Genomic DNA, 27,329 nt, shown 5'->3' with positions numbered 1-27,329 from the left:
TCCTGATCCTGAAATCCCAGGCTTAAAAACAGGAAATCCTGAGGTCCCGAATTTAAAGAAATTTAAAACCCGACATACCAAAATTCTAATAAAGAATTCCCTGATACCGAAAGGGTCTATCTTGAAATCCCAAGCTTAAAAACACCTGATCCCAACGTCCTGAAAAAGGTCCTGTCCCCCCCCCCCCCCCCCCCCCCATCTTTCCTGTCAACACTGAGGTTGTGAATTTTAACCCAGGACGTGACAGTCTTAATTGACTAGGATTACCAGTTTTCCTTTAAAGTTCTTTATACTGTAATTCATTTAATTTTGTGAGGACCATCTTTCCTGCATTAACAAAAATTGTATGTTCATGTGTTTTTTTTGTACATGTTGTAAGTCATCTTACAGGCCTACTCTATTGATCCATTGAACATGTAGTTATGCTTTAAACACAAAATCAAAAAAAAAAGTTGTATCCAAAGAATAATAAATGAATCCATGATAAATAATTTTGTAGTTTTTAAATGAGATTTCGTATAAAAGAATTTGAAACTCGGAATTTGCTCTAGTTTAATACTTTTATGGATTTTTGTATTTTTACTTCAGCTCCAGAATTAGAGGGACCACCTCGTTACCATGGACCCTCTGATCATAGACACAAACAGGAGAGTGAGGAGGAAGATGAAAGGGAGCATGCTAAAGAAACACAGCCTCTTATCAAGGAGGTCATTATCTCTGAGGCACCCAAGGTCACTTATGAGGAGCATAATGGTTACTATGACGACCAAGTAGAGGAAGAAACGCACGAGAAGAGTGAAACGGAGCACGAGAGGCAAGATCAGGATAAAGAGGAATATTCAGATTCTGATGAGGTACTTATAAAAGTTTTGTAAATTAAGAAATAAATGCAATGTTAGTGTTAGTAGTTGAAATAATATCTATCATTAATTAATTCAGTGTCACATCATGTTAAATAATATCTACCATTAATTAATTCAGTGTCACATCATGTTTTTGTCTTTCGGTTTGAAAGAGTACAAAGAACATAGATAAATGTAATTAGATACGGAAACTCATTTATGACAGTTTCTTGCTAATACTAGGTTACACCATCAGAATTTGAATAGAATAATAAAATATAAACTAGGAGACAACTATCCACTGAAGCCCAAATGCCAGGGAAAATAACATCTATATGTAACCGTAGCGTCTTCAAGAATGAGCAAAATCCATACTGTACAGTAAGCAGTAAAGATTTCAAGATAACAAAATATCAAATTATTTAAAAACGAAACAACTCATGTGGGTTGAAGTCATCCATAATAACATAAGTGGATAATCAGTTATGGGAGGCAGCAAGCAATGAAAACCACTGGTTTACAGGCCTTGTTGTTTTGAAGAATGTGGTGGGTTAAAACATGTTTGTCAGAGCTTTAAAAGATGATTTATCAAAAGCACATTGATAAAATATGTTTATAGTCAATTTACTGACAATTTGATATGTATGCCCTTCTTAATTAGCTTCTTCAATATCAGAGAGTTTCATATTTTATTAAAACCAACATATGATCTTTCTTTTTAGGAAAATGGATACAGAGAAAAAGTTGTTGGATTTGATGTAAAAACGGAAGAAAACACAGAAAGAACAACCGGCCTACGTCGAAGAGACACACCCTACTACAAGAAAAACAAAAGGGTTAATCTCAAGGACGAACAATCAAGGGATAAAGTACTGGAAATCTTGGCACAGATTGCTGCAAAGAAGGACGGAGGAGAAACACAGGTTAGATAGATGTCAAATCTTATATTGATTTACAGGAAAATGCCTTAAGTGTGTAGGTAAAGATAATATTTTTGGTTAGCTTGCTTGCTAGCTGAAATAATAGACTAGTCTGACAGATAACCAATCTATCAGTCTGTTGGATTAGACTACTCTGATAGGAGGGTAGTATGACTGACCAAAGATATTACTTTTATCTACACACTCAAGGCATTTTGTTGTAATTCAATACATGTTTAACAAATTTTCTGACAACCTAAATTTTGAACTTTTTAATTATTCATTTATTGAAGACTTAATTACAAAGCTGTACATTTGTTTACCAATTTTCTCCATTTTCTGACAAACTAAATTTTGAACTCTTCATTTATTCATTCATTAAGCCTTACACCTGTTAACCAATTATCTGGAAAGATAACTTTGGAACTTTTTTAATTATATATTCCTTGATGATTCAATTTCCAAAATGTGTTTAAAGTAGAAAATAATAATTTGTATGCTTTTGTTTACTATGCATTATATGTTTTTGAAGAAAAAAAAAATTGAACAGTTTTCTTGCAACTTGTGAATATAAAGGTTGTTTTAAGAAGACACTTGAAATGAATAATTGGTGATTGGTTGTATTTTACATAAAAGGAATGTTTTTAAAGAATTATATAGAAGTTTGAAAATTTAATGATATTTTGTGGATGCACAATTTAAAATGAAAATGTGAACATTTTTAACAGAGTGACAGTGCTGATGGTGAAAACAAGGAACCAGAAATGGAAACTGAGCTAATAAAGATCCAGATAAACAGGCAACCAGGTCAAGGTCTGGGTATCTCCATTGCTGGTGGCAGAGGTTCTACTCCATTCAAGGGAGACGATGAGGTCAGTGATAATGCTTATGTGTTCATTTTTGGTAAAGATTGCATGAAATGCAATCAAAACTCTACGGGACTGACTTAATATCAAAATCCAAGATTTATCACTACCTTTGAGATGCACAAAATATAGTGCATTGGTTATATAGACAATAACTGTTTAGTGTCTTTAAATATCAGCTGTATTTGTACGAGGCTAGGAAACAAGGTGTATGCGAGCTTTTAGCGAGCTATTACACTTTCGAGCCGAGTACAAATACAGCTGATTTTTAAGACACTAAACAGTTATTGTCTTTATCCTGCAATTAATTCTGTATATTGTTTGTTTTGAAAGACACAAAAGCACATGTTTTGCATTTATTTTCGATTTGAAATCCCTTGAGGCCCATGTAGTAATACGTACAATACAGTAATCACACATTCAGCTGCAGATGGGTTCGCAAAAAAAGAATCTCGAATGGTCAACAATAATACATCGCTCAAGCTGAATAATTATCTATTTTAACATATCAATTAATTTCAACAGTAAAAACAAATAACAAAACATTGTCCAATTTGAAACAGGAGTGTACGAGTTGTCCTACGCTTCAGACTCGACATTCACTAAACATGTTCTGAAATCGATAGTTAACTTGTCATCGTATAAAAGTCTGCTGTTCATGTGTGTATGACTGTTATCAGAAAGTTGGTGTGATTCTTATCTAAAGAGATGTTTGAAAACAAACAGAACGTATAAAAGTAATTGTTAATTCGCAATTGATACGTCAGTGGAATGCGACTTCAATACACATTCTTAGGTCATGCAGGTTCATACAATACTCAGTCCGGCAGTGGGCGGAGCTTTAAAGCGATATCTGTATAGTATACAGATACAGCATAGCGATATCTGTAGGACTGTATCTGTATAGTAGGACACCCAATTGCAAGATAAAACATTTTATTCATTTTATTCTTGAATATTTACAGAAGTTTATCAATGAAATATATGTTCAGTATTCAAGTCAATAAATATTGTTATACTTTAGATGTTAAAGAAATTTATCATGAAGCTGCTGTCACATAAACATAAACCATACATGAAGTCAACATAAAAAAATAAATGCCAAATTATGATTTTTTTTTAATACTGTTTTCATGTTCTGAATCACTGTTAGTGTGATCAGGACATAGTGTCTTATGCACACATTATTGTTAAAATATACTTCCTATACAAAAAATAACAAATCTGTATACTTCCTATACAAAAAATAACAAATCTGTATACTTCCTATACAAAAAATAACAAATCTGTATACTTCCTATACAAAAAATAACAAATCTGTATACTTCCTATACAAAAAATAACAAGACTGTATACTTCCTATACAAAAAATAACAAATCTGTATACTTCCTATACAAAAATAACAAATCTGTAAGGTTTTATTCATAAGCAATACCATTATTGTTTCTTTATATCTATTCCAGATTATTATATGTAACATGCCCTTTATGCGGAGATCATTGATTTATTAAAATGTTCATATTTATACATATTACTGACTTTTTCAGAGTGTGTTTATTTCGAGAGTTTCAGAAGACGGTCCCGCAGCAGCTGCTGGTGTCACAGTCGGAGATAAGTTACTTTCGGTAAGATTATATTAATTCTACAAATTTCTTGGTGTAATCATGTTTGCTGGTTATGCTTATTTGGTGTCTTACACTGAGTATTTATTGAATTTTCACTTTTAAATATAATCATTCTGAATTAAATTCAAACCCTAAAAGTGTGATGGTACAGTTATATTTCATTAGCCAAAATATTGAAGTGAACACTGTATAAAACTGAAAGTTGAAGAAAACAGCCTAACAAGCACTTACACAGAAAACTAATGATTTTATCATTTCTTTGTATTCCAAATGCTTGTTTGAATTCACTTGAGAATTATAGATTATCGTTGGTGATCTCAACATAATTGTTTTTCTCGCTTGAGCCAGTAGTTGAGATGACCAATGATAATCTGTTTATTGCTATTTTACCTCTGACGACGTTGTCAATTTCATGTCAATTTCATTAGCAACACCACATGTCTCCTTAGTTTCTAGCGATAATTTTCCATCTCACAAAAAAAGATCAAAGGAAAAATGCACAGAATAGCGATAATTCAAATTATTCTATTGAATTAAGAATTACAGTCTTCAGGCACTTTTGAATTGGGATAACTACCTACTGAAGCAATTATATAATTATTGTACAAAAAAAAAATTGACACCTTTCATAGTTAAAATTTAGAAGAGCCTTTCCTGGGTCCCATGTATGTTTTAATTGTACAACCCTAACATTATTCTTCAGGTAAATGGTGTGAACCTGATTGATGCTGACCACTATGACGCAGTAGATGTACTTAAGTCCAGCGGAAATAATATAACAATGGTTCTTGGGAGAGAGAAATTGGTTGAACCAAAGGAAGAGGTAAATTTTGAAATTGTCGTACAAATTGACATCAGATAGCAATAGATAAAAGAAGATGTGGTATGAGTGCTAATGAAACAACTCTCCATTCAAGTCATAATTTGTAAAAGTAAACAGTTATAGGTCAAAATAAGGTCTTCAACACGAAGCCTTGGCTCACACCAAATAGCAAGCTATAAAGGGCCCCAAAAAATGACTAATGTAAAACCATTCAAATGGGAAAACCAATGTTCTAATCTATATAAAGAACGCTTATGGTGGTTTCACACATACATGTATCAGTTCAGGAGATTTTGGTATCCATTTATAAGATGGACATAAAAAAAAAGATATTCAAAGGTTAATATTTAAAAAAATTGCAGTTTCAAATGTACTAGGAATTTTAAAAGTAAAATTTCTAGGATCACACTAAAAATGACCTACAACTTGCAAAATCCTCAAAAAACTATAAAATAAGTTATATTTATTAAGATTATTCCTTTATGACAAAAGGTTAAAATTGCATTTGTACCTTTACAGTATCCTTGCTTTCCTTCTTTGGATACTGTTACCTTTTAAAAGTAATGCAGACCAAAACCTTTCATTTCAGACAAAAAAACTTATTTCTATTTAATGCCTCAATTGTCATTACTACCACAACATAATTCATGGACATTTTAAGAACCTTTCAAGTCCAGAAACTTTGGTCATGAACTATGCTATACTCTAAACCAACTAGCTTTGCAAGCGATTTATTTTCCTGAGTAGCCAGTAGAATAATTTCCGAATATGAAAAACTATATTAAGTGAAGGAGTAGGTTCAGCAAGACCCCTTTTTGGCCCCAAAATATAGCAGTTTTATAAAATTGTTAAAATGTAAACTTTTAGCTATTTAATGGAAAGTAGAATACTTCTGTTACATAGAAATGGGCTGTTTTTGACAATACAATGCACATGCAACCTTAAGAGTTTAAAAAGAGTCCAAACCTTTCATCAGATGTACCCAAAGTTTGAGACTCACGAAATCAAATCGCTGCGTAATGGACTAAAAAGGGTAAAAGTATCCCCAAAATAAGTTGGTTTACAGTAATAGCATAAATAAAATTTAGATACAAAAATAAAACCTACTTACTTCCTCTTGTATTTCTGCCAGGAAATAGAAAATATGTTTGTATTTTTTTGGCGTAATATTGAAATACATTTGTTACTATTTATAGGAACCAAAAGAGGAAGAAGAGGAACCTACAACAGGATTTGCTACAGTTTCGTTTGAACAAGAACCTGGAACAGAAGTTTATGGAGAGGTATTGTATAAGAGTTAACTTCATAGATATGGATAAAATTAGTCTGCACAAAGATGGATGGATAAGTCTGTTTCGTCATTAATGTTAAAGAAATAGTTCATTCCTCCATAAATTTTGCAAAAATTAGTCAGTTTTTTCAGAGCTGGATTAAATAAATTTATTCACAGACAATTTAAAGATATGAAGAAATTTTTAATGATTTAAATGTGAATCTTTGTTTAATAGTATGCATTTTGATATCAGAACATTTATAGTCTTCTAATATTTTTTTTCAATTTCAGAAAATTTCGACAACATTACTACGTGATCATACAGGGTTAGGATTCAGTATTGCAGGTGGTCGTGGATCAATACCATTTAAAGGCAATGATCAGGTTTGTGTCAAGACCAGCTGCTAATTATATTATACACATATCACTTAAAAGATCCTACCATAAAAAAGCTAAAAGCATCCTAAAGTGAGGCTTGAAGCTTTTACAAAAAAAAAAAAAAAAAAAAAAAAAAAAATTATTTTGAGATGGGCGTTCTTATTTTATGTAAAGAAGATGAAGTTTTCTGGGTTTGATAAATTTTTATTGATATTAGAAATTTGAATATGTTGTACAATCAATTAGCTTGTTTATTGATAAATATGAAATTGATGTAAGCTTTGAAATGCACGCTGGACACATGCTTTGACATTTGTTTGCTCACAATACTTTCTTCAATCTTATTTTTCTATCATGTTGGCAAAATATTCCAAATTTTAGGAAGGGGAAAATTGAGATTGTTCTTTCAACTTCTTTGATACAATATTTCCTTAGAAATATACAGAAAACCTAGTTTGCTTTCCTATCATAACATTTTCTTAAACCAGTTTGAGCTTTGTAAATACAAGACCAAACCCAAGAGAAAGGAGGGGGTTCCAACCATATATGCAAATACACTGATTGTCAAAAAACAAGGGAGATTTCATTTGTCTGTCAACACTGTCCTCTACTCATTAAAAGGAAGTAAAATTGATCAATTTTAAAACATGAAAACAAAACTGAAGAGTGGGTTATTTGAAGTTTTGAGGCTATGATTGAGGAAAGTATTGAGCTATAAACTCTGTTCATTATTGCTGTTCCTTCATTTTGTTTTGTAAATTTATTTTCCCCTCAGATATTGATGTGATTCTAAGTGAAAAGTAAATGTTGTACTATTATGTTTTGTACTATATTACAGGTTTTTACTTTTTCAGAAAACTTGTATAAGATTATATATATTTTTTACACGTATTAATTTTGACCTTTGAAGGTCATTGAATGTAGGATGTTGATGTTTTTTTGTTGAATTTACAGAAAGTTTATTCCTTTCTGGAGGTTGGTAAAGTATTGTTGGCATGGTAACCATTGAATGTATTTAAGTTCCAGACTTTCTAGTTTTACCTGGTTTAATAAATGAAAAAAAAAAAAAAAAATGTACATCTTTTAAATAGGGTACCATACTTTGTAATATCACAATTTTGAATGACAGAGGTGTTATTTTGCCTGACAAAAATGGTGAAAGATTTAATAAGTTGGAGGCTAAATTGTGATTTCTTAATATCTGTTCATGGTAGATACTGTCGGATTAATCTGAATCGCCTTATTCACAATCATTTTTGACTAAAAGAATAATAGACTTTCAAATATTATTTGGTAAGGTCATAGGACTAGTTACTGCAGTTTAAATTTTAAGTATACCAATATAACTCATATACAAAAAAAGGTTTATGACTGATTTGGTTGCATAGATCATTTTATCATATTAGATCCTCAAAAGTGTACATTGCAAAAGTTCTAAACTGTAGCAATAGGGTCTGTTCCAGATTAAGTCACAATAGGGATGGGAGACTCACAAATTGATAAATTGTGGGTGTTGCATTTTATTCTGAACTTTTTAAAAAAATTAAAAAACAAAAAAAAATATATAATGGGTGGTTTGAATCTGAACAAAGATCCTCCCACCCCCCTATCATTTAAATATGGAACAGTCTTTTCAATCAAGTTAAGAATAATGTAAGTTATATAAAACTATATAACCAGGTAAAACTCGGCCCAATAAGCATGACAATTTTTAACAGAAACTTCTCAGTGTTGTTAAACTAACTTATCTATCCGACAGAGACCTCCAATTCAACAATATATACTCGACCTCGCAGTCTGTAGATTTTAAGCATCTTGTGTAGAAACAGTTGTTTTATAAGTTTATTTACCACTCTTGACTTTATGGATGTTTGTTATTATGATTTTGAGTTTGATCTTTATTTTTTCGTTAGTTTTAGGATTTTAGAAATGTTCTTTTGAAGGTCTTGAATGACTGAATGTTAGAAGTGTATAGTTTGTTTGTTATATTACATGTTGTTGTTAAGCTTTAGGTACATGATATTGGATCAATTCAGAAATTAGATTTTGTGAAAGACTGATTTATTTTTGTATACCAATTTTAGGGCCATTTAATAGCAAAATTTCTGAATTGTTCACATTATCATTTGACATTAACATGTAGTTTGCTTTAAGCTGTATTTGAAACCTGTAAGTAAATTTGATAGAATAATATTTTCCATGTCTAAGGATCTTGAATGAAAGATGGTGCATGCCTTATGGCCTTGACCAGAAATTATTCATTAGTTACAAAGCTATTAAGAAATTTCATGAAAATTTGAGAAACATTACATAAGATTATGAATAGTTATAGAAACACAAAATCATCCAATCACGTGTTTAGGGTTTGCTGACCAAAACTAATTTGGAGCTTTGACACTTTCACCAATATTTTAGATTTTATAATTATACCTCTCTCAAACAAAGTTTTAATGGCATACCGGTACATTGGAATCACCTTGTCATCTGCTTGACTGTCCATTTGCCACATAAGTGCAACTCCTCCTTTACAGCTAGATGGATATTTATGAGGCTTTACACAGTTGTAGAACTGCTTGAGGATGTGCATATAACGATATAATGCTGGTCTTACTATGGGACAAGAAAAAGGTTACCAGACATGACTGGTTTTGCTGAACAGAAGTGACCCATATAGGAGGTTTTGACTGTATTCTGCAATAAATTTAAAGTTTTTTGGTGGAGGCTAAACTCATAAATGGATTTATTTTATTCAAGCAGATGAGGAGAGCATGAATGTATGCATCTACAAATTTTGTCTGAAATCTAGTATATAAATATCCCCTATCTTTGCAGGCTATTTATATCTCTCGTGTGGTCGATGGAGGGATTGCTCAAAGGGACGGTAAAATTCAGGTTGGCGATAAACTTTTATCTGTGAGTATATTTTTTTAAGCAAGATTATAAGCCTAATACTGTGGATTCATTTATTTTTCATGATTATCAATTTTCATGGATTGTGGAAAAATGTAGGTTCTTGGATATTTTGTTGATTTGAGTCTTCACGCTGAGTGGCAGCCTAGGCAGCCCAGGCTGGTAAAATTTCTCTCGGGCCTGTAAAAATCATATCTACAGGCCAACAGAATCTAACTAAAAAATTTCAAAAATTGAGCTCCGGGCTTGTAGATTTAATAGTTCAACATGAAGATTGGATTTCATTGTTTAGCTTGAAAATAAGGTAATTTTGTACGTCACTGTACATTTAAACACTTGGTTTTCTCATACCAAAAAAATCCCCAAAAATTGGTATCCCACGAGTAATCATGAATCCACAGTATGTTCTTATTGTAAGTTTAGGTCAATGTGATTTACTTCAGACAGCTTCAGATTTAAGGCAAGTCTTATGAAAATAAGGGGATGTGGTATGATTGCCAATGAAACAACTACCTTGTTGAGTGAACTTAATTTTAATGTAGTGCCCAACATTTCATATGTTATTGAATATGGATTTAATGAAATACAGTTGTTTCTCAGCCGACTGCAACTTATTGACAGTAAATGCCAAAAAAAAAAAAAACAAACAAAAAATTGGAAGTTGTTAAAGAGAAAAAAATCAAGTACACATAATAGAATGTGAATCTTTATTTATTTTCTATACATGTACATGTATATATACAACAAAGGAAGACACATATGCATATTTTTGGTGTATTTGCTTTTGTAAATTCAGAAATTATTGCAAATTTTTTTTTATTGTGAATAATGTGACTAAGTCAGTATGGAAACGATGAGAACTCACATTCTGAAATATTTATTTACATGCAGCTTTCTTTCAAAATAATTATTCACACGATTTGGTCATATCAAAATCCCAATAGTAACTGCATGTTATAATTTCTGAATTTACAGTTATTTACTGTAAATTCAGAAATTATCGCGTGCATTTATTATTGTGATTTTGTCATTTTAGACTTAAATGCAATTTTAATTTATAAGATTTTTGAGAAAAATCCTGCTAAATTCATATAAATATTTCAAAATGTGAGTTTAGATTATTGTGTTTACCACTCTGTCGCGTTTTTCGCAATAATATAAACATGGCACTAATATCTGAATTTACAGTATTCTATAACAATGGATTTGACATGTATATTTTTGGTGGGTTAGCATTTAATTTATTTAATTTATTTGATATATTTGATAGATTAATAGTGTAGATATGCAGGATGCCAGACACGATCAGGCTGTTGCTCTGTTAACTGGTGTAGATAATGAAATTCGATTGGTTGTGTATAGGGAGAAAGTTGTCCCAAAGGAGGAAGCTGTGGTGTCGCCACCTAGTGGTGAGAAACTGGAGAAAATAACTCAGCCACTAATAAGCTGGCAGCAAACACCTCCCACAACAGGACTTAATGATACATTTTTGATTACTCAGTCCCCTGTGGTGGCCTCATCACCGGCAACAATACCGAGTGAAACCTTTACAATGACCCAGTCATCAGTGGTCTCGTCTGGTCCTACTGTTCAACCCATCAGCAACAGTCCAAGTCCATATTCGACTGCTACACCATCTTCATTTACATATCAGTCACAGAAATCTCCGCTTTCACCTCATCAAATTTCACCGCAGGCTACTTTGTCACCTCGTCAAGAAACATCGCCATCTGTTAGTCCACGTAATGTGTCCAGTGAGTGGTCGACGACACCCACTACTGCTGTTCAACCGCCAAGATTTGTTTATCCTGGTTTCAAATCACGGACTACATCCAGCAGTAAAACTGTAGAAAGTAAAAACATTGAAAATGAAAGTAGAAATAGTCAAAGTGAAAGTAGGAATATAATGCACGAACAACAAAATAAAACAGTAACCTTTGAAAGGGAGACAATCAAATCAAATCATGTGACTTTTAACAGCAGTGATTCTTCTAAGCATGCAATAGACAATATAACAATAGTGAAGGCCGGCGGACCTTTAGGTTTAAGTATTGTGGGAGGAAGTGATTTATCTAGTCATCCTTTTGGCGTAGATGAACCCGGAATTTTTGTGTCAAAGGTAGGTTCATCTTATTTTATATTTGGATAAAGGTTAAGCAGACTAGGAAAATATATCTTGGATTTTAAACTGAAAACTAAATGTATGCCCTGTATTCAATAGCATATTGTTCATGCTGTTTGTTTGCAGGTCCATCTATTTGTTTATTTATCTATCCACCCTTCTGACAGAAGTCCATCCTGTATAAGGATTAAAAAAATATTACAAAATTAGGAATTGGAATTTAAGTGTTAGTGTGGCATGGTGTTCATATTCTAATCACCCCTCCAGCTGTCTATCAACTTGTCAGCACAACTCCTGTTAGATGGATATTAATGAAAATTCACACAAATGAAGAACACTATCAAAGGATGTGTATGAAGGAATATGATATAGTGTCAACTTCTTAAAAGGGAGATAATCAAATTTACTTTTTTTTTAAACTCAGCTATTCCATCAGAGTGTTACATGTATGTGGGAGGGACTTTCAAAATATACCTACAATCAAGAACGTTTTTTTGGATAATTTTGCATAATGGTAATAGATACATAAGACCCATGACCCACATTCAATAATTAAACTTTCCTTCCTACCCTCCCACATATATTTAATGGAATAACCCTTATAGAATACAATGGCTGCATGTTCCTTTTACAAGTTAACTCATAGTTCTAGTTTTGATATAGTAGCACTACAATTTCATAGGTACATAGTAAATCAATTTTTTTTTACAGATAAATCCTGATGGTGCAGCATCTAGAACTAACTTAAAAATTGGTGATAGAATTTTATTGGTAAGTATTTGATCATTAATAAGGTTTGATAAAGAGAATGGTATGAATAATGTTTACAGTTTAATCGAGACACTAAGATTTCTTCTAGAATAGTTATCTAATCCCATATTTCGTATGATTAACCAATTTATTCATCATGTGTAATTTATTTCTCTTATTCAGCTGTCATATACAGCAATTTATTTTTACCAATTCTTATCTTAGTCTATTTATACGTATAAAAGAAGAATCAACTTTGAAATATTTCCAATGATAACATCCTGAGTGTCAAATAAATAGGTCCCTCTGCAAATAAAGAAAAAAAGAGTGTCAAGATAACATGGGTAAGGGCACAGGGTGTTGGGTTTAAAGGACACGCACTTCACCCTACACTAATACAGGCTGGTAAATTAGTAGGACATATCATATATATGAAAGATGTTGTAATTTCACTAATATATAAATGATAATATTTTTTTGTTATTTTTTTCTAGGTGAATAGTAAAGATGTTACAAAATGTAAACATCAAGAGGCAGTAATGGCATTAATAGCTCCTACTTATGATATACATCTAGTTGTAAGACATGACCCTCCTCCTAAAGGATTACAGGTTGGTTCTCTCAAATAGACCTTGTTAATATAATGGCATTAATAGCTCCTACTTATGATATACATCTAGTTGTAAGACATGACCCTCCTCCTAAAGGCTTACAGGTTGGTTCTTTCAAATAGACCTTGTTAATATTTTGTATTCTGCATGTTGGTGTTAAACAATAATTTCTTTTTCAGTTAAGTATAATGGATTATGAAGTTCAATTTTTCTCTCAGCCATTGAGAGACTCTGCCTCAGTATAAAAACCAATGCTTATTTTGGTAAAATTTCGAAACGACAATAAATAGTCTTAATTATTTCCCCTTGACTCATCAATAATGAGTTATTATCTCCCCTTGATAATATCAATCATGAGTTTTGCATATTTTTCAGGAATTATCAGTATTCAAGTCACCTGGTGAAAAGTTAGGGATGAGTATAAAAGGAGGTTCTAAGGGAACATACAATCCTGACGAAAAATTAGATGAAGGAATATTTATCTCTAAGGTGAGTTTTGATGTCAAAATAAAAAAAAAAATTGGAAGGATTGCCAAGAGACAACTCTCCACAAGAGACCAAATTACACAGACATTAACAACTATATGTCACTGTACTTCCTTTAACAATGAGCAAAGCCCTAAAGGCATAGTCTGCTATAAACGGCCCTTAAATGACAAATGTAAAGTAATTCAAACAAGAAAATTTAATAGTTCTCTTCGTTCACATCTGTTGTGCTTTGCTGATAATCAAAGCTTATTAAAACTTTCCATTACTTTCTCAATTATGAAAATGTCTCTTAAATCCTTAGAAAAGTTTAAATTTAAGTCTGGTCCAAAATGAAAAGTAAAGAAGAAATATTTTTTTATTTGAGCATATTCTTTCTTTACAATTTAGGAAAGTCTTAACCTTGTATAAAAAAAAGGAATACATTTTACTTTATTACATTAATGAATATAACTGATGAGTTATGTTTTTTTTTAGGTAAAGATTGCATAAAATACAATCAAAACCTTATGAAACTGACTTGATATCTAAATGTTCCAAGGCTTATCATTACCTTTTTTTTACACAAAATATAGAGCATTGATCATAACTTTCTATACATACTATCCATGAACATTTCCAGAAATTTATCGATGTAATATATGCTCAGATATTCAAGGCAGGAAATGATGTTTCACTTGTCAACAAAATTACATAAATTTTGCAAGGTGCAGGAATCTTATATCTGTTAAACAATATAAATAATGTCATTGTTAACCTCATCTTTAAATAAAATTTGATTTATCTTCCTTTGTCTAGAATAGCTGTTAAATTAACAACAACCAATGCAATATCTAATTTTACTTCCAACTGATAAATTGAAGCAATCTTTACCATTCAGTGCTATCAAGCACTTTGATTATTATTAAGTCTGGACTGTAATCTACATATAATTGTGATATATGACGAAATTGCAATATATGGTAAAAATACAGAAACCTGCTTACCACCAATACAAGATATTGAAAAATAAACATTTGTAGGTCAAGAATGAATATCTCTATATGGTATATAGCAAGTGCTTTATAAATTGTGAACAGTAAAATGACTTATAATTTGCATCATTTCTATTTATAGATCAGTAGTGATGGAGCTGTAGCTAGAGATGGTAGATTGAAAGTAGGTCAGAGAATTCTGGAGGTAGGTTACTTACAGAGAAAAGTATTGAACCGATAACTTTTCAACTTACAATCAAATTCTAAGAATCTGAAACAGAACAATTTTGATTAAAAAATGTATACAATTTAGAACCTGTATAGGCTATTTTATATCATATAATTGATCCGCAATATATGTATAATTTTATTACCTTGACCATTACTTCTTTATGTTGCAAATAAGCTCATCATAGCTAGATACCAGGATTACAGAAAAAATATGCCAGACGTCTGTTTGGTCTTCAAAATACTCATCATTGATGTTCAATTCATATAAACCTTAAAAAGGTAAAAAAAAAATCATATTGAAAAACATTGAAGACCAAAAATTCATAAGGTTTTGACAAACATCTGAAGTAATAATCTATTACTGAGGTAGAAAATCGGTAGTATTTCAATATTTTGTAAAACAGTAATTTACATTTATGACCATATCATCAACACAAAAGTGCTGACAATTGGGAAGGTAAAAAATGCTGAATAAAAATGATTTTGATCCAATGTTTTTTTTACTTTAAGGTGAACGGTACAAGTTTGATAGGAAGTACTCACCAAGAAGCTGTCCGTGCTCTTCGTAGTGTAACAGACAAAATGATCATTATGATCTGCGAGGGGGAGGATCCTGATTCACCTAATTTAACATCACCTGATTCACCAAATGCTCCAGTACCGCCAAGATTACGAGACGGATCTGTGTCAAGCATTGACAAAGATGATGAAGACCATAACATTATTCGCAAGGTAAGATAAATGATAGTATGTTGTGTTTATCGTGTGGTAGAATCTTTTTTAAAAGCATGATGCGTGTACGAGTCGTTGAAGCATGATCTTTAATTGATTAACGTGTTATCGTGATTTACATGGATACATGAGTTTTTTATTGCAGATTTTAGTTCTTTTTTTCGCTTTTACAAAAATCTAGATAAAAAGACATTGCTTATATTCTACATATTGAAGCAGAGAGAATGTGGGAAAAACAATCTTCATTTTAAAGAATTAAGTATGCAATTTGGGGAGGAATCATTGAATAAATTCCTGTATTTAAAAAAATAATTACAATCTTTTGTGGTATTTTCTAAGTTTTTTATATATTTTGTTTGCAAAATTTGATAAAAACAATGAATATGATATTTAACAAAACTTCAGGAAACTTACCATGTTTACAGAATTTGGAACCAATCTATGGTAACCATAGTAACATTTGTGTGATGATTTCTTTTTAATATGTAGATTTAATGACTAATTCATAAACAATTACACCTTTAAGTGAGAGAGTTGATGTTTGCATTTTAGCTTTATTTACATTTCTTGCATTTTTCTTATCATACTTAATAAAAAAAGATTCTTGAGCAAATAGTCAAATTGTGTTTAACTAGGATAAAAACTGTAAATGGAAGTCGCTATGAATATAAAACTTTGGCTCTTTTTTCAACGTTAGAAATAAGGTTTAAATCACACACATGTATAAATTTCAGCTTGCCACACATACATTACCTAGGCTGTTCCATTTCAAAATTATGTCACCATCTTTATATAGACAAATTAATAGTTTACCATTTTCACTGTACTTGATACCAACTCAAACTGAAAATTTCAAAGTGCCTTCCCTGGCCCCATTTAGATCTATGTTGAATAGCCCTTACCAAAGATCTTAAGTCAAAGCTTGAATGACTAAAAGAAGACAAGATTCTTTATATCATTGAGAGGTCAAGTAATGATCTAGCTGACCCAATTTGTACAGTACTTTTTATATACAAAGAAGTAGATAATAGTATGGTAGAGCAAGAGTGACTCAGACTGCATAAAGTTTCTATAAGTTCTGATAGTTAGGCTTGTGTTTGTTTTTGTGTTTTACATTGCTGATATCTGCCTAATTACAAAAAAAATGCTTTTTAATTCAATTACCCTGAAATGCTTTAACCCTCACCTTATCCTTCTTGGGGAATAAAAACAATCATCTTCTCCAGGGAATGCAAAAGTTGAAATAGAATATGAATGTATTGATCAAACCAGACTTAAATACTTTGCCATAGTTTGACTGATCTTTGGAATTAAAAAAAAAATGTAGTGTTCAGAAAATTTTAAAATGAGAATTGAATGAGGGAAAAAAATAGACCTGAATTGTTGATCAAAACTGATTAAAATATTTGGATCAGTCAGGCTATGGCTGTCAAGCTTACTTTTGATTTTGTTTGATTGACGAGTGTGTGCATGATTTGCTTGTTAACATTAGAGTTTGCATGCTAGTCTGTTGTTGTGTCCACAGGAACAAGAAATGGTCAGAGAAACAGAAGAGTGGGAAAAGGAACAACTTGAATCAAAGGTTTGCAACAAACTTAAGATGGTATCAAACACCTGGACTAAAATTTCATAAAATCGCTTAAATTTTATAAAATTTTGACAAATTATTTACCAGTGATATTGTTGTCTTTTTTTCTCTACCATTTTCATTGGGAAAAATGCATATTTTTTATTGAAATTGGGAAATTTGTATATTTTATTCTAAACACATCTCCGATTTTTTGCTGACCTTTGCTGTCTTTTTTGCACTGTTTTTTCATGTATATTTTGGTTGTCAGACATTTTCAACCTGAAAGGTACTTTTCGGAGAGGGGAAAGAAACAGAAGCAATGATGGTACTTAATGCATTTAAAACTACATGTGATTCTGATAAAAAAAACCGGATCCCAAAAGTGCTCTCTAATATCAAAATAATAACATGAATACGATATTTATATACATTACTACCAATGCCATCACTGTTTGGGGAAAATGTAAAACTTTTTGGGAGGAATTTTAAGCCATATTTTTTAGTAATTGGGAATTTTCTCTAGGGGAAAAGGCCGAATTTGGGCTGTAATTTGAGGCAAACAATATCATTGTTTACTTAAACCCTCTGAAGAAGTAAAAAAAAAAATCAACACTTTAACCACTCACTTTATCAGAAAGCTTCATTGGATATACTGCAATCTGACAAACACTAATTTTGATCATTGAGAAGCTTAATATTTTCTAAACGATAGAATATGATAAAAACGTTCAGTTGATTTTTGTCGAGCCTTCGACTTTAGTCGAAAAAGCGAGACTAAGCGATCCTACATTCCGTCGTCGGCGGCGTCGTCGGCGGCGTCAACAAATATTCACTCTGTGGTTAAAGTTTTTGAAATTTTAATAACTTTCTTAAACCATACTGGATTTCTACCAAACTTGAACAGAAGCTTCTTTATGATCATAAGATAGTATCCAGAAGTAAATTTTGTAAAAATAAAATTCCATTTTTTCCGAATTTTACTTATAAATGGACTTAGTTTTTCTGCGGGGAAACATTACATTCACTCTGTGGTTAAAGTTTTTAAAATTTTAATAACTTACTTAAACTATCCTGGGTTTTTACCAAACTTGGACAGAAGATTGTTTATGATCATAAGATAGTATCCAGAAGTAAATTTATTAAAAAAATAAATCCATTTTTTCCATATTTTACTTTTAAATGGACATAGTTTTTCTGCGGGGGAACATTTCATTCACTCTGTGGTTAAAGTTTTTAAAATTTTAATAACTTTCTTAAACTATCCTGGGTTTGTACCAAACTTGGACAGAAGCTTAATAATGATCATAAAATAGTATCCAGAAGTAAATTTTGTTAAATAATAAATAGATTTTCTTCCAGTTAATAAAATTGAGAATGGAAATGGGGAATGTATCAAAGAGACAACAACCCGACCATAGAAAAAACAACAGTGGAAGGTCATCAACAGGTCTTCAATGTATTGAGAAATTCCCGCACCCAGAGGTGTCCTTTAGCTGGCCCCTAAACAAATATATAGTCCAGTGATAATGAACGCCATACTAATTTCCAAATAGTACACAAGAAACTAAAATTAAAATAATACAAGACTAACAAAGACCAGAGGCTCCTGACTTGGGACAGGCGCAAAAATGTGACAGGGTGAACCATACATACATGTACAGTCTGCAGTTGTTATTAAAACATTTATTAGATTCATAAACTATCCTGAATTTTAACCAAACTTGGACAGAAGATTGTATCAAAAGGAATATTTTATTGATTTTTTTCCTCATTTTTGTTGAGTCTGCGATTTACAGCAAAAGTAGGCGAGACACTGGGTTCCGCGGAACCCTTACCAATTTTTACAGAGTTATCTCCCTGTAGTGTTATGTACTGTAAATTCAGAAATTATTGCAAGGTTTTAATTAATGCGAATAATGCGCTTGAGTGAGTATCTCAATAATAAGAACTCTCATTCTTATATCTGATACATACATCTGTATGCAGATCTTTCTGACATCGCAATAATTAATCTCGCACTTTTGTCCATTGTTCAAAGATCGCAATAATAAATGCACGCAATAATTTCTGAATTTACAGTACCACCTTAATATCAATCATTACACTACTGTCTTCAACAGAAGTGACAGAAATAAATAAGTTCTGACATGTAGATTAGAGATGTTCTACCATTGAAAGAAGTGAGAATCAAATGAGGCAATCTTGCAGCAGTTAGACCCATTATTTGTTTCAAGTACGGTACAGTCAAACTTGTATACAAAAATTATCCTCATGACCAGAGAAAACTGAACTTATATAAGAGAAGTGACCTTTAAAGTTCATAATGCAAATGTATTGCTACAGTGTGAAATAAAAGAGGGTGAATTTTGCAAGATATATTTTCGCTTAAAAGAGTTGACCTGTAGAGCAGGTTTTACTGTATTTAGAATGTCCATGATGTACTATTGTTGTGATGATTTTATCTCTACTTTTGTACTTTTATCTTAAAATCTTGCATTTAAATGCAATGTTATTATTTTCAAATGAAGTATTGAATATTGATCCATGGATGTCATCAGATCAATTCTGTATACAATTATAGTTTGTCTATAAATAATAAATAATTTTTAAAAAAGATATGTGAAAAATAAGATATCTTCCATTGAAAAACGATCATTGTTTTAACAGGCTACTGAAATTATGAACAATATCTTCTTGTATCGGGTAAAGTTATTTAACCAAAATTGACAACTTAACTTTGCTTTCAATTTTAATGAATTCATGGAATGTATAAGCAGTAAATGAGATGATTTAAACACTTTTGAATAGCTGATGTCCTATTTTTGTAATTCAGAAATTAATAGATTTTGTATATTTAACCGAGATTGAGAGAGGTATTTTCAATTTACTTATAGCAACAAGAGAGAAAAGATGCTCAGATTAAACCAGGTACAGAAATTTCTCCCAGCAAGATTCCTAAAGCAAGATTTGATCCCAAAATAGTAAGTGTTTATTGCATATAAAAAAAAAGATGTGGTGTGAATGTCAATGAGGCAATTCTCAACAAGAGACCAAAATAACACAAATTATCAATCACAGTTCACTGTACGGCCTTCAAAAAGAGCAAAGCCCACACAGCATAGTCAGCTATAAAAGGCCCCGAAATGACAATGTAAAACAATTCAAATGAGAAAACTAACAGCCTAATTTAGGTACAAAAAATGAACAAAAAAACAAATATGTAACACTTAAACAAACGACAACCACTGAATTACAGGCTCCTGACTTGGGATAGGCACATACATACAGAATGTGGTGGGGTTAAACATGTTAAAGCATGCCTTTTTTTAGTTTGGGTCATTTTGTTTTCTAGTCTATGAATAAATGTGCTTTACATTCAGCCTTTTTGTTCTTTTGTATCAGTTAAAGGTTGTTTGTGAAATGAACTTTTAAAATTAAATGCCAAATTAGTTTACCCTAATTTCCCTGTTTACTGAATGGGGAAATGTGAAAGTATGATTGGTACAAAGTATCCACTTGATAATGGTTCATGTTTACTAGGGAAAATAGTTTAGATATATACCAGAATACTCTTAATTTTTAGCTCACCTGTCCCGAAGGGACAAGTGAGCTTATGCCATCACTTGGCGTCGTCCGTCGTCTGTCGTCGTAAACTATTTCAAGAATCTTCTCCTCTGAAACTACTGGGCCAAATACTTTCAAACTTTAACTGAATGTTCCTTAGGGTATCTAATTTATAAATTGTATCCGAAGTTTTGATCTATCAACAAACATGGTCGCCATTGCTAAAAATAGAACATAGGGGTCAAATGCAGTTTTTGGCTTATAACTCAAAAACCAAAGCATTTAGAGCAAATCTGACATGGGGTAATATTGTTTATCAGGTCAAGATCTATCTGCCCTGAAATTTTCAGATGAATCAGACAACCCGTTGTTGGGTTGCTGCCCCTGAATTGGTAATTTTAAGGAAATTTTGCTGTTTTTGGTTATTATCTTGAATATTATTATAGATAGAGATAAACTGTAAACAGGAATAATGTTCAGCAAAGTAAGATTTACAAATAAGTCAACATGACGGAAATGGTCAGTTGACCCCTTTAGGAGTTATTGCCCTTTATAGTCAATTTTTAACCATTTTTCGTAAATTTTAGTAATCTTTTACAAAAATCCTCTCCTCTGAAACTACTGGGCCAAATACTTCCAAACTTTAATTGAATGTTCCTTAGGGTATCTAGTTTGTAAATTGTATCCGAAGTTGTGATCTATCAACAAACATGGTCGCCATTGCTAAAAATAGAACATAGGGGTCAAATGCAGTTTTTGGCTTATAACTCAAAAACCAAAGCATTTAGAGCAAATCTGACTGGGATAATATTGTTTATCAGGTCAAGATCTATCTGCCCTGAAATTTTCAGATGAATCGGACAACCTGTTGTTGGGTTACTGCCCCTGAATTGATAATTTTAAGGAAATTTTGCTGTTTTTGTTTATTATCTTGAATATAATTATAGATAGAAATAAACTGTAAACAGCAATAATGTTCAGCAAAGTAAGATCTTCAATTAAGTCAATTTGACCAAAATTGTCAATTGACCCCTTAAGGAGTTATTGCCCTTTAAAGACTTTTTTCACAATTTGTTCATCATGTTGACTTACTTTAAAAAATCTTCTCCTTTGAAACTGCTGTATCAATTTCAGCCAAACTTAGGCTTAATGAGTTTCAGAGTATCTAGTATAAATTTTATATTTTATTTCCTTGTATGTCAAGAAACATAGCTCCTATGGCTAAAATAGAACATAGGAGAAAATGATTATTTTTTTTGGCTTTTGAAGAAAATAGGACGATCCAAAAAACATTTAAATAAATTGAAAAGCCAAAATAATCATTGATGAGAGATTTAACCAAAAGAATTAAGGTGAGCGATTCAGGCTCTTGAGAGCCTCTTGTTTTGTAAAGAAGATGTTTGCCACAGTTGCAGTGACAATTGCATTTTTTTTTTAAAATACTGTTAATTCAGAAATTGTTGCATGCATTTATTATTGCAATTACTGAAGAATGGGCAAGAATGTGAGTTTAAATATTGGGATTTTAGGAAATAAAACAGCATAAAAATATATGTACTAGATATTAGAATGCAAGATCTTATTATTGCAGTACCCACAGAGTCGCATTATTCGCATTTATGAAAACCTTATGAACACCTTATGAAAACCTTACAATAATTTCTGAATTTCCAGTATGGCAAAACAATCCTTTTTGATATGTGACAGTTAATCCAAAATAATGGTCTTAGTTACCTATCTGAAATATGATACACACCTTTTCTAAAGAATTGAAATCAGCACCGAATATAATGTTCAATTTAACATGTGATAAAAGATGAAAATAAATTTCTTTTCAGAATACTGGATCTGTAATTAATCAAGTGCCTCCAGATCAAAAGTCTAACCCTCCAGATGTCATTCCTGTGGTAAGCCAATTCGAATTGTTGTCACATTCAGCCAATCAAAATGTTTGCTTTATGCAGATTATTTTGCTGGGTTAGAAAATGAAAGCCCTGTAGTCTGAATTCTTTTTGTTTATTTTTTCTGGTGCTGTGTATATTTAGTTTGGATGGACTTAGCTTTCTGAAATATTAGTTTTTCATTTTCATTTCTGTATTACATATTTTTTATTTATTAATGATAAATGTATGATTGAATATTATATGATTTCTGGTAATTGTTCGGACTTAAACTTAATACTTGCTCATCACTTTTCTTCCACTGTTTCCACTACTTTAATAATTTTCTGGCAAAGCATATTTATTTCTTTATTCTAGAACTAGACTTCATTTGTCAGTTCAATTTAACTGACACATTTAGGGAATGGGAAAAGCAAATAATCTTAAATAAAAAAAAATGTTGTATAAAGAACAAATTGATAAAAAAAAAATCTACTCAAATTTCAACAAAGTGTTAAAAAAGGTTTATTTTTCTACAGTTTTGTGAAATTTTAAAATTGTTTTCCCTGCTATATACTAAACTTTTGTTAATCATTGATGTTCAGTGCAGATGATATCTTGTATCCCTTATGTAATACTGTATAAAAAGAAATCACAATTACTTCCCTTTGTTGATATTTCCTTAAAGTCAATTGTTACGTTAACACTCATTAGATTTTTTTTTATACTCCATCATTTAAAACATTTTCTCATTATTTGGTCACAAACTTACATGTGCAAGACTTGGAAAAGAATTGATTATTTTTGAGATTATTAAAAGTAAATGATTGAACAAAGTTATTTGGGAGATTAAAATGTATGTTTAAAGCATGAACATTTTCTGTTTCTTTTTGCATGTGTTTTTTCTGCATGTGACTGTGGTTTGTCTTATTTATATAGACACCTGTGAAAACTGAACAGAAACCTGTCCACTCTGACCAACCTGTCCATTCTGAACAAACTCATGTCAAGCGGCCACCTGTTCCTCCAAAACCCCTGGCAAAACATGAAGAATTAACTGTTTCGTCTAGAATTCCTACAGTCAGACCTGTTAGTCCAGCTAAACACGATGACTTGACATCAAGTGTGATCAAACAGTCCAGAATTCCTACAGCCAAAGTGGCTTTCATGGGTATGGAGGAAAGCTTTGATGAGAAATCATCGCCCGGTACTTCACCAAAGCATGATAATTTGACAGCAAGTGTAATCAAACAGTCACGTATACCAATGGCAAAATCTCCATCTTTATCGAAAGAAGATAGCTTAGGCGAGGATTCATCAATGAAATCAAACACGCCTTCACCGCCATCTAAAATAGACACTGATACTGCTAAGATATCCCGTATTCCAATGGCATCACCGCCACAAAGTGCTAGAGACAGTAAAACAAACCTTGACATTATAAAACAGTCTCGGATTCCTGCAGCTAAGTCACATGATTCAGATGATCCAATCAAACAATCACGTTTACCGACTGCCAGACTGTCAAAGCCAGAACTACCATCTAAACCTAAAGTACCGAGCAAACCCACAAATATCGGTGGACAATCTTCTTCTCTTGATGCTATTAAACAATCGCGACTTCCTGCAGCCAAACAGGTTGAAATTAAGGTATTGTCTTTATTTTATAATGACCAAACAACAGTCTTGGTTCAGGCAGGTATTAAATGTACAAGCATTGTTTGAGATTGACTGCATTAGTTTTCTGTTGTGACAGTTGTGTGAAATTACAGTAGTTTTGTGAACTTTGTGCATGGCAGTAATTGATAGCTTCGTTGTATAAGTGATAGATATTGGAATGATGAACATGTATAAAATGTTATCTGTTGTTATCAGATACCTTATATAAAGCAAGTTAAAGTTGTGTTTTGTTCCTGTATGTTGCGCTACATTAAATTTTATGTGATTACGGAAAATCTTAGGTAAAAAGCGGATACCATATTAAGCTAATTATCAAGATGTTTTAACAGCGAGATTAAATTTTGTTTTGGCAAAGTTTTAAATGCATACAAATTCAGAAATATCGCTTGATTTTATATTCTTTACCTTGATTATCAAGTTTTAATATTTTATGATTTTTACTGTGTATAAAGACTTGTGATGTTTGATTTGTAATTCTGTGATGTGTAATGTGTAGGAGAACCTGTTGATTTGAGATTGGTCACCAAAAATTGCCTATTGAGTCACTAGCCTTTCTTTAACTTTTCACAAGATCTTGCCTGCCTCAAATTCCATCCCTCTTTCTATTTTCTTTGACAGTTGCTTTTATATTATGATTTTTCTGTGACAAGATTTTTATTTAATTACCTATATTTTGACAGACACCAACATCACCAACCTTACCTCCTCAGATTGAGCACGGAGAAGAATTGCCATTTAAACTGAAGAAGAAATATTTTGAAAAAGAGATCAAGGAACACACTGAAGAAAAACCATCAGGTAATTAACTGAAACAGTTTCTGATTGGCTGTTATTCTGTTTTAAACTGAAAAGATTTCTGATTGGCTGTTACATTTTTAAACTGAAACAATTTCTGATTGGCTGTTACCATGTTTACAGAGTTTCAAACTGAAGCACTTTTTGATTGGCTGTTACAGAGTTCCAAACTGAAGAACGTTCTGATTGGCTGTTACAGAGTTTTCTTTTTGTTCACTAAAAAGTCAAGTTGAATAAGCATGTGATTTTTTCAGTGCATCCAGCAACTTTGTAGTTTCGTTGTAAATAACAAAGTCTCAAAAGATATTTAGAGTGGATATTTTACGATATTTGCCAGTATTTTAACTCAGCATTTAACATGTCTTTAATGCCTATTAACTTTTTGAGGATTTCTTGCATTTAACCAAGCTTCTCTTTCTTTGATTGTAACATTGCTTTATAATACTAGAGTTTAGGCTATTGATACTTTTTCTGACTTTTATATATTGTTGTACTCTGAGATGTATATATATACACATGTATAAATATATTTTTATAGTGAAAAAGAAAATCGTTCTCCCAACTGAAACAGGTAAAATTGTGTGACATCTAGGAGCTAAAGTGTAGTTAAAAAGGATGCATACATTTTTCTGCTCTCCCAATCAACAAGTTGGTCATACTATGTTGGTAAACACATCATGATTCAGGGAGAAATTTGCCTCACAGCTAAATTACTTGAGTGTGTGGAATACATGAGTCTGATTTACATTATGAAATAAGTATTAAAATTACTCATGCACCCAATATTATTGATAAAATTAAACCATAAAGGACTGTCATACAAGTGTCAGGTTTAGTTAGCTATAAAACATGTTTAACCCAACAGTCACGAATATGACACTGTTGTTCACAAGTTCATTTGGTTGCTTATGTTTGATTTGTCAGTTTTATGGACTTCCCGTTTTCAATTTACCTTGGATTGAAATTTGGTATTTTTGATATATATTTTTAAAAGAGCACCAGGATTCATTGTCAAGCAATATGATAATGATTTTCACTAGTGCTTTCATAAACCATGGATCACTGACCAATTAAGCATATATGTAAAACAAGCTGTAATTAATATTAACACACTCAGACATTTTAGTTGTGAACAACTTTAAGTTTATTCTTTGACTAATATTTTAATGTTGGAAAGTGGAAATAATCTTATTACAGAATGTTGATGAATGGGGTTTCATAGTGACAGGGATACTTTATTATTTATTCTCTGAATCATGATGTGATAAGCACAATCCGAATTTGAAAGCTTCACAAATAAGTCACAAGAGTGTGTTTTGCCAGATGTAAGCATGGTTTCTTTTGACTGATAATCTATATTAAATTTATAATGATGAAAATCATGAAATTTGACATTAACATTAATTCACACTTTTCAGTGAAATAAGTTCACTAATACACAGGACTTTGTATAAAAGTTACCCATTAGATGGCAAAATTTTTAGAAAATGTCTGCCATTTTGAAAAAGTAAATTTCTGTTTCATTTTAATTAAAAAATGTTATTTTATCTTTTTTTTAAATAAGTTTATAATTGTATATATCTAAATTTTCGAAAAATAGAAAAAAAGCCCCAAAAAATTGAAATGTAATTTTCAACAGTTAGAATAATAAAAATAATTAGGGGACAAAAATTAGTGTCAGAGATCCATTTTATTTTATTGTTTAATTATAAAAATATTGGTACTGGCATGAATTTTGTAAATTAGTCCTTTTAACTCATCAAAATGTATTGGATAGAAATTTGTACATGTTTCTGTTCAGTGACAAGTATTACAAGACATGCTAAAAAGTTCCCATGCTTACTTAAAATATTATACCCAGAACAGTTTTAATTAATCTTAATTTTGTTATTATTCTTGAGATGCACAGTTTTGTTTAAAATTGGTTTCTTTTCTGCAGTCATTGGAATCTATTTTGCTACCTTATTTGGACATGTATGTATTGTACACATTTTGGACATGTGTATATTGTACACATTTTAGACATGTATGTATTGTACACAAATGTGTACTATACATGGTCGAAACTTGTAAATATAGCAAATTTATCCAAAAAAAAAAAGTACAGAACTGTGCATTGTGGAATAATGGCAAATAATTACTAATAATGCATCAATAACTGGGTCAGGATCCCTAATAGACCTTGAGATGAGGAACTCAGATGACGTAATTAAAAAAAATATTAGTCCGCCATACAATTGTGGATGCTGTGATTTTAAAAATGGACATAAATGAACAATAAGAACTGTTTTATAGA

At 31.5% G+C, this 27,329-nt stretch overlaps 1 protein-coding gene across 14 annotated transcripts in view; it reads left to right on the top strand.

Annotated features, from left to right (window-relative positions):
* LOC143055509 (protein scribble homolog) overlaps window positions 1–27,329 on the top strand; it is a 77,236-nt gene that overhangs the window by 32,131 nt on the left and 17,776 nt on the right. For 6 of the 14 annotated variants that reach the window (XM_076228663.1, XM_076228666.1, XM_076228659.1 and 3 more), the window contains 21 exons: window positions 589–854; window positions 1,565–1,765; window positions 2,491–2,634; window positions 4,177–4,254; window positions 4,958–5,077; window positions 6,274–6,360; window positions 6,642–6,734; window positions 7,683–7,703; window positions 9,561–9,641; window positions 10,909–11,757; window positions 12,472–12,531; window positions 13,005–13,121; window positions 13,497–13,610; window positions 14,724–14,786; window positions 15,323–15,544; window positions 17,070–17,126; window positions 20,009–20,095; window positions 22,517–22,585; window positions 23,498–24,208; window positions 24,919–25,036; window positions 25,572–25,604. In XM_076228663.1, coding sequence (XP_076084778.1) covers window positions 589–854; window positions 1,565–1,765; window positions 2,491–2,634; window positions 4,177–4,254; window positions 4,958–5,077; window positions 6,274–6,360; window positions 6,642–6,734; window positions 7,683–7,703; window positions 9,561–9,641; window positions 10,909–11,757; window positions 12,472–12,531; window positions 13,005–13,121; window positions 13,497–13,610; window positions 14,724–14,786; window positions 15,323–15,544; window positions 17,070–17,126; window positions 20,009–20,095; window positions 22,517–22,585; window positions 23,498–24,208; window positions 24,919–25,036; window positions 25,572–25,604 — 3,591 coding nt within the window. The remainder of the gene's footprint in view (window positions 1–588; window positions 855–1,564; window positions 1,766–2,490; window positions 2,635–4,176; window positions 4,255–4,957; window positions 5,078–6,273; window positions 6,361–6,641; window positions 6,735–7,682; window positions 7,704–9,560; window positions 9,642–10,908; window positions 11,758–12,471; window positions 12,532–13,004; window positions 13,122–13,496; window positions 13,611–14,723; window positions 14,787–15,322; window positions 15,545–17,069; window positions 17,127–20,008; window positions 20,096–22,516; window positions 22,586–23,497; window positions 24,209–24,918; window positions 25,037–25,571; window positions 25,605–27,329) is intronic. The other 8 variants (XM_076228667.1, XM_076228661.1, XM_076228658.1 and 5 more) reach the window with 5 other exon arrangements.

The sequence above is a fragment of the Mytilus galloprovincialis genome, chromosome 12 (genome assembly GCF_965363235.1).
Source record: "Mytilus galloprovincialis chromosome 12, xbMytGall1.hap1.1, whole genome shotgun sequence".
Lineage (NCBI taxonomy): Eukaryota > Metazoa > Mollusca > Bivalvia > Mytilida > Mytilidae > Mytilus > Mytilus galloprovincialis.
The sequence above is the reverse complement of the archived record's forward strand: the minus strand, read 5'-3'. Positions and strand labels throughout refer to the sequence as shown.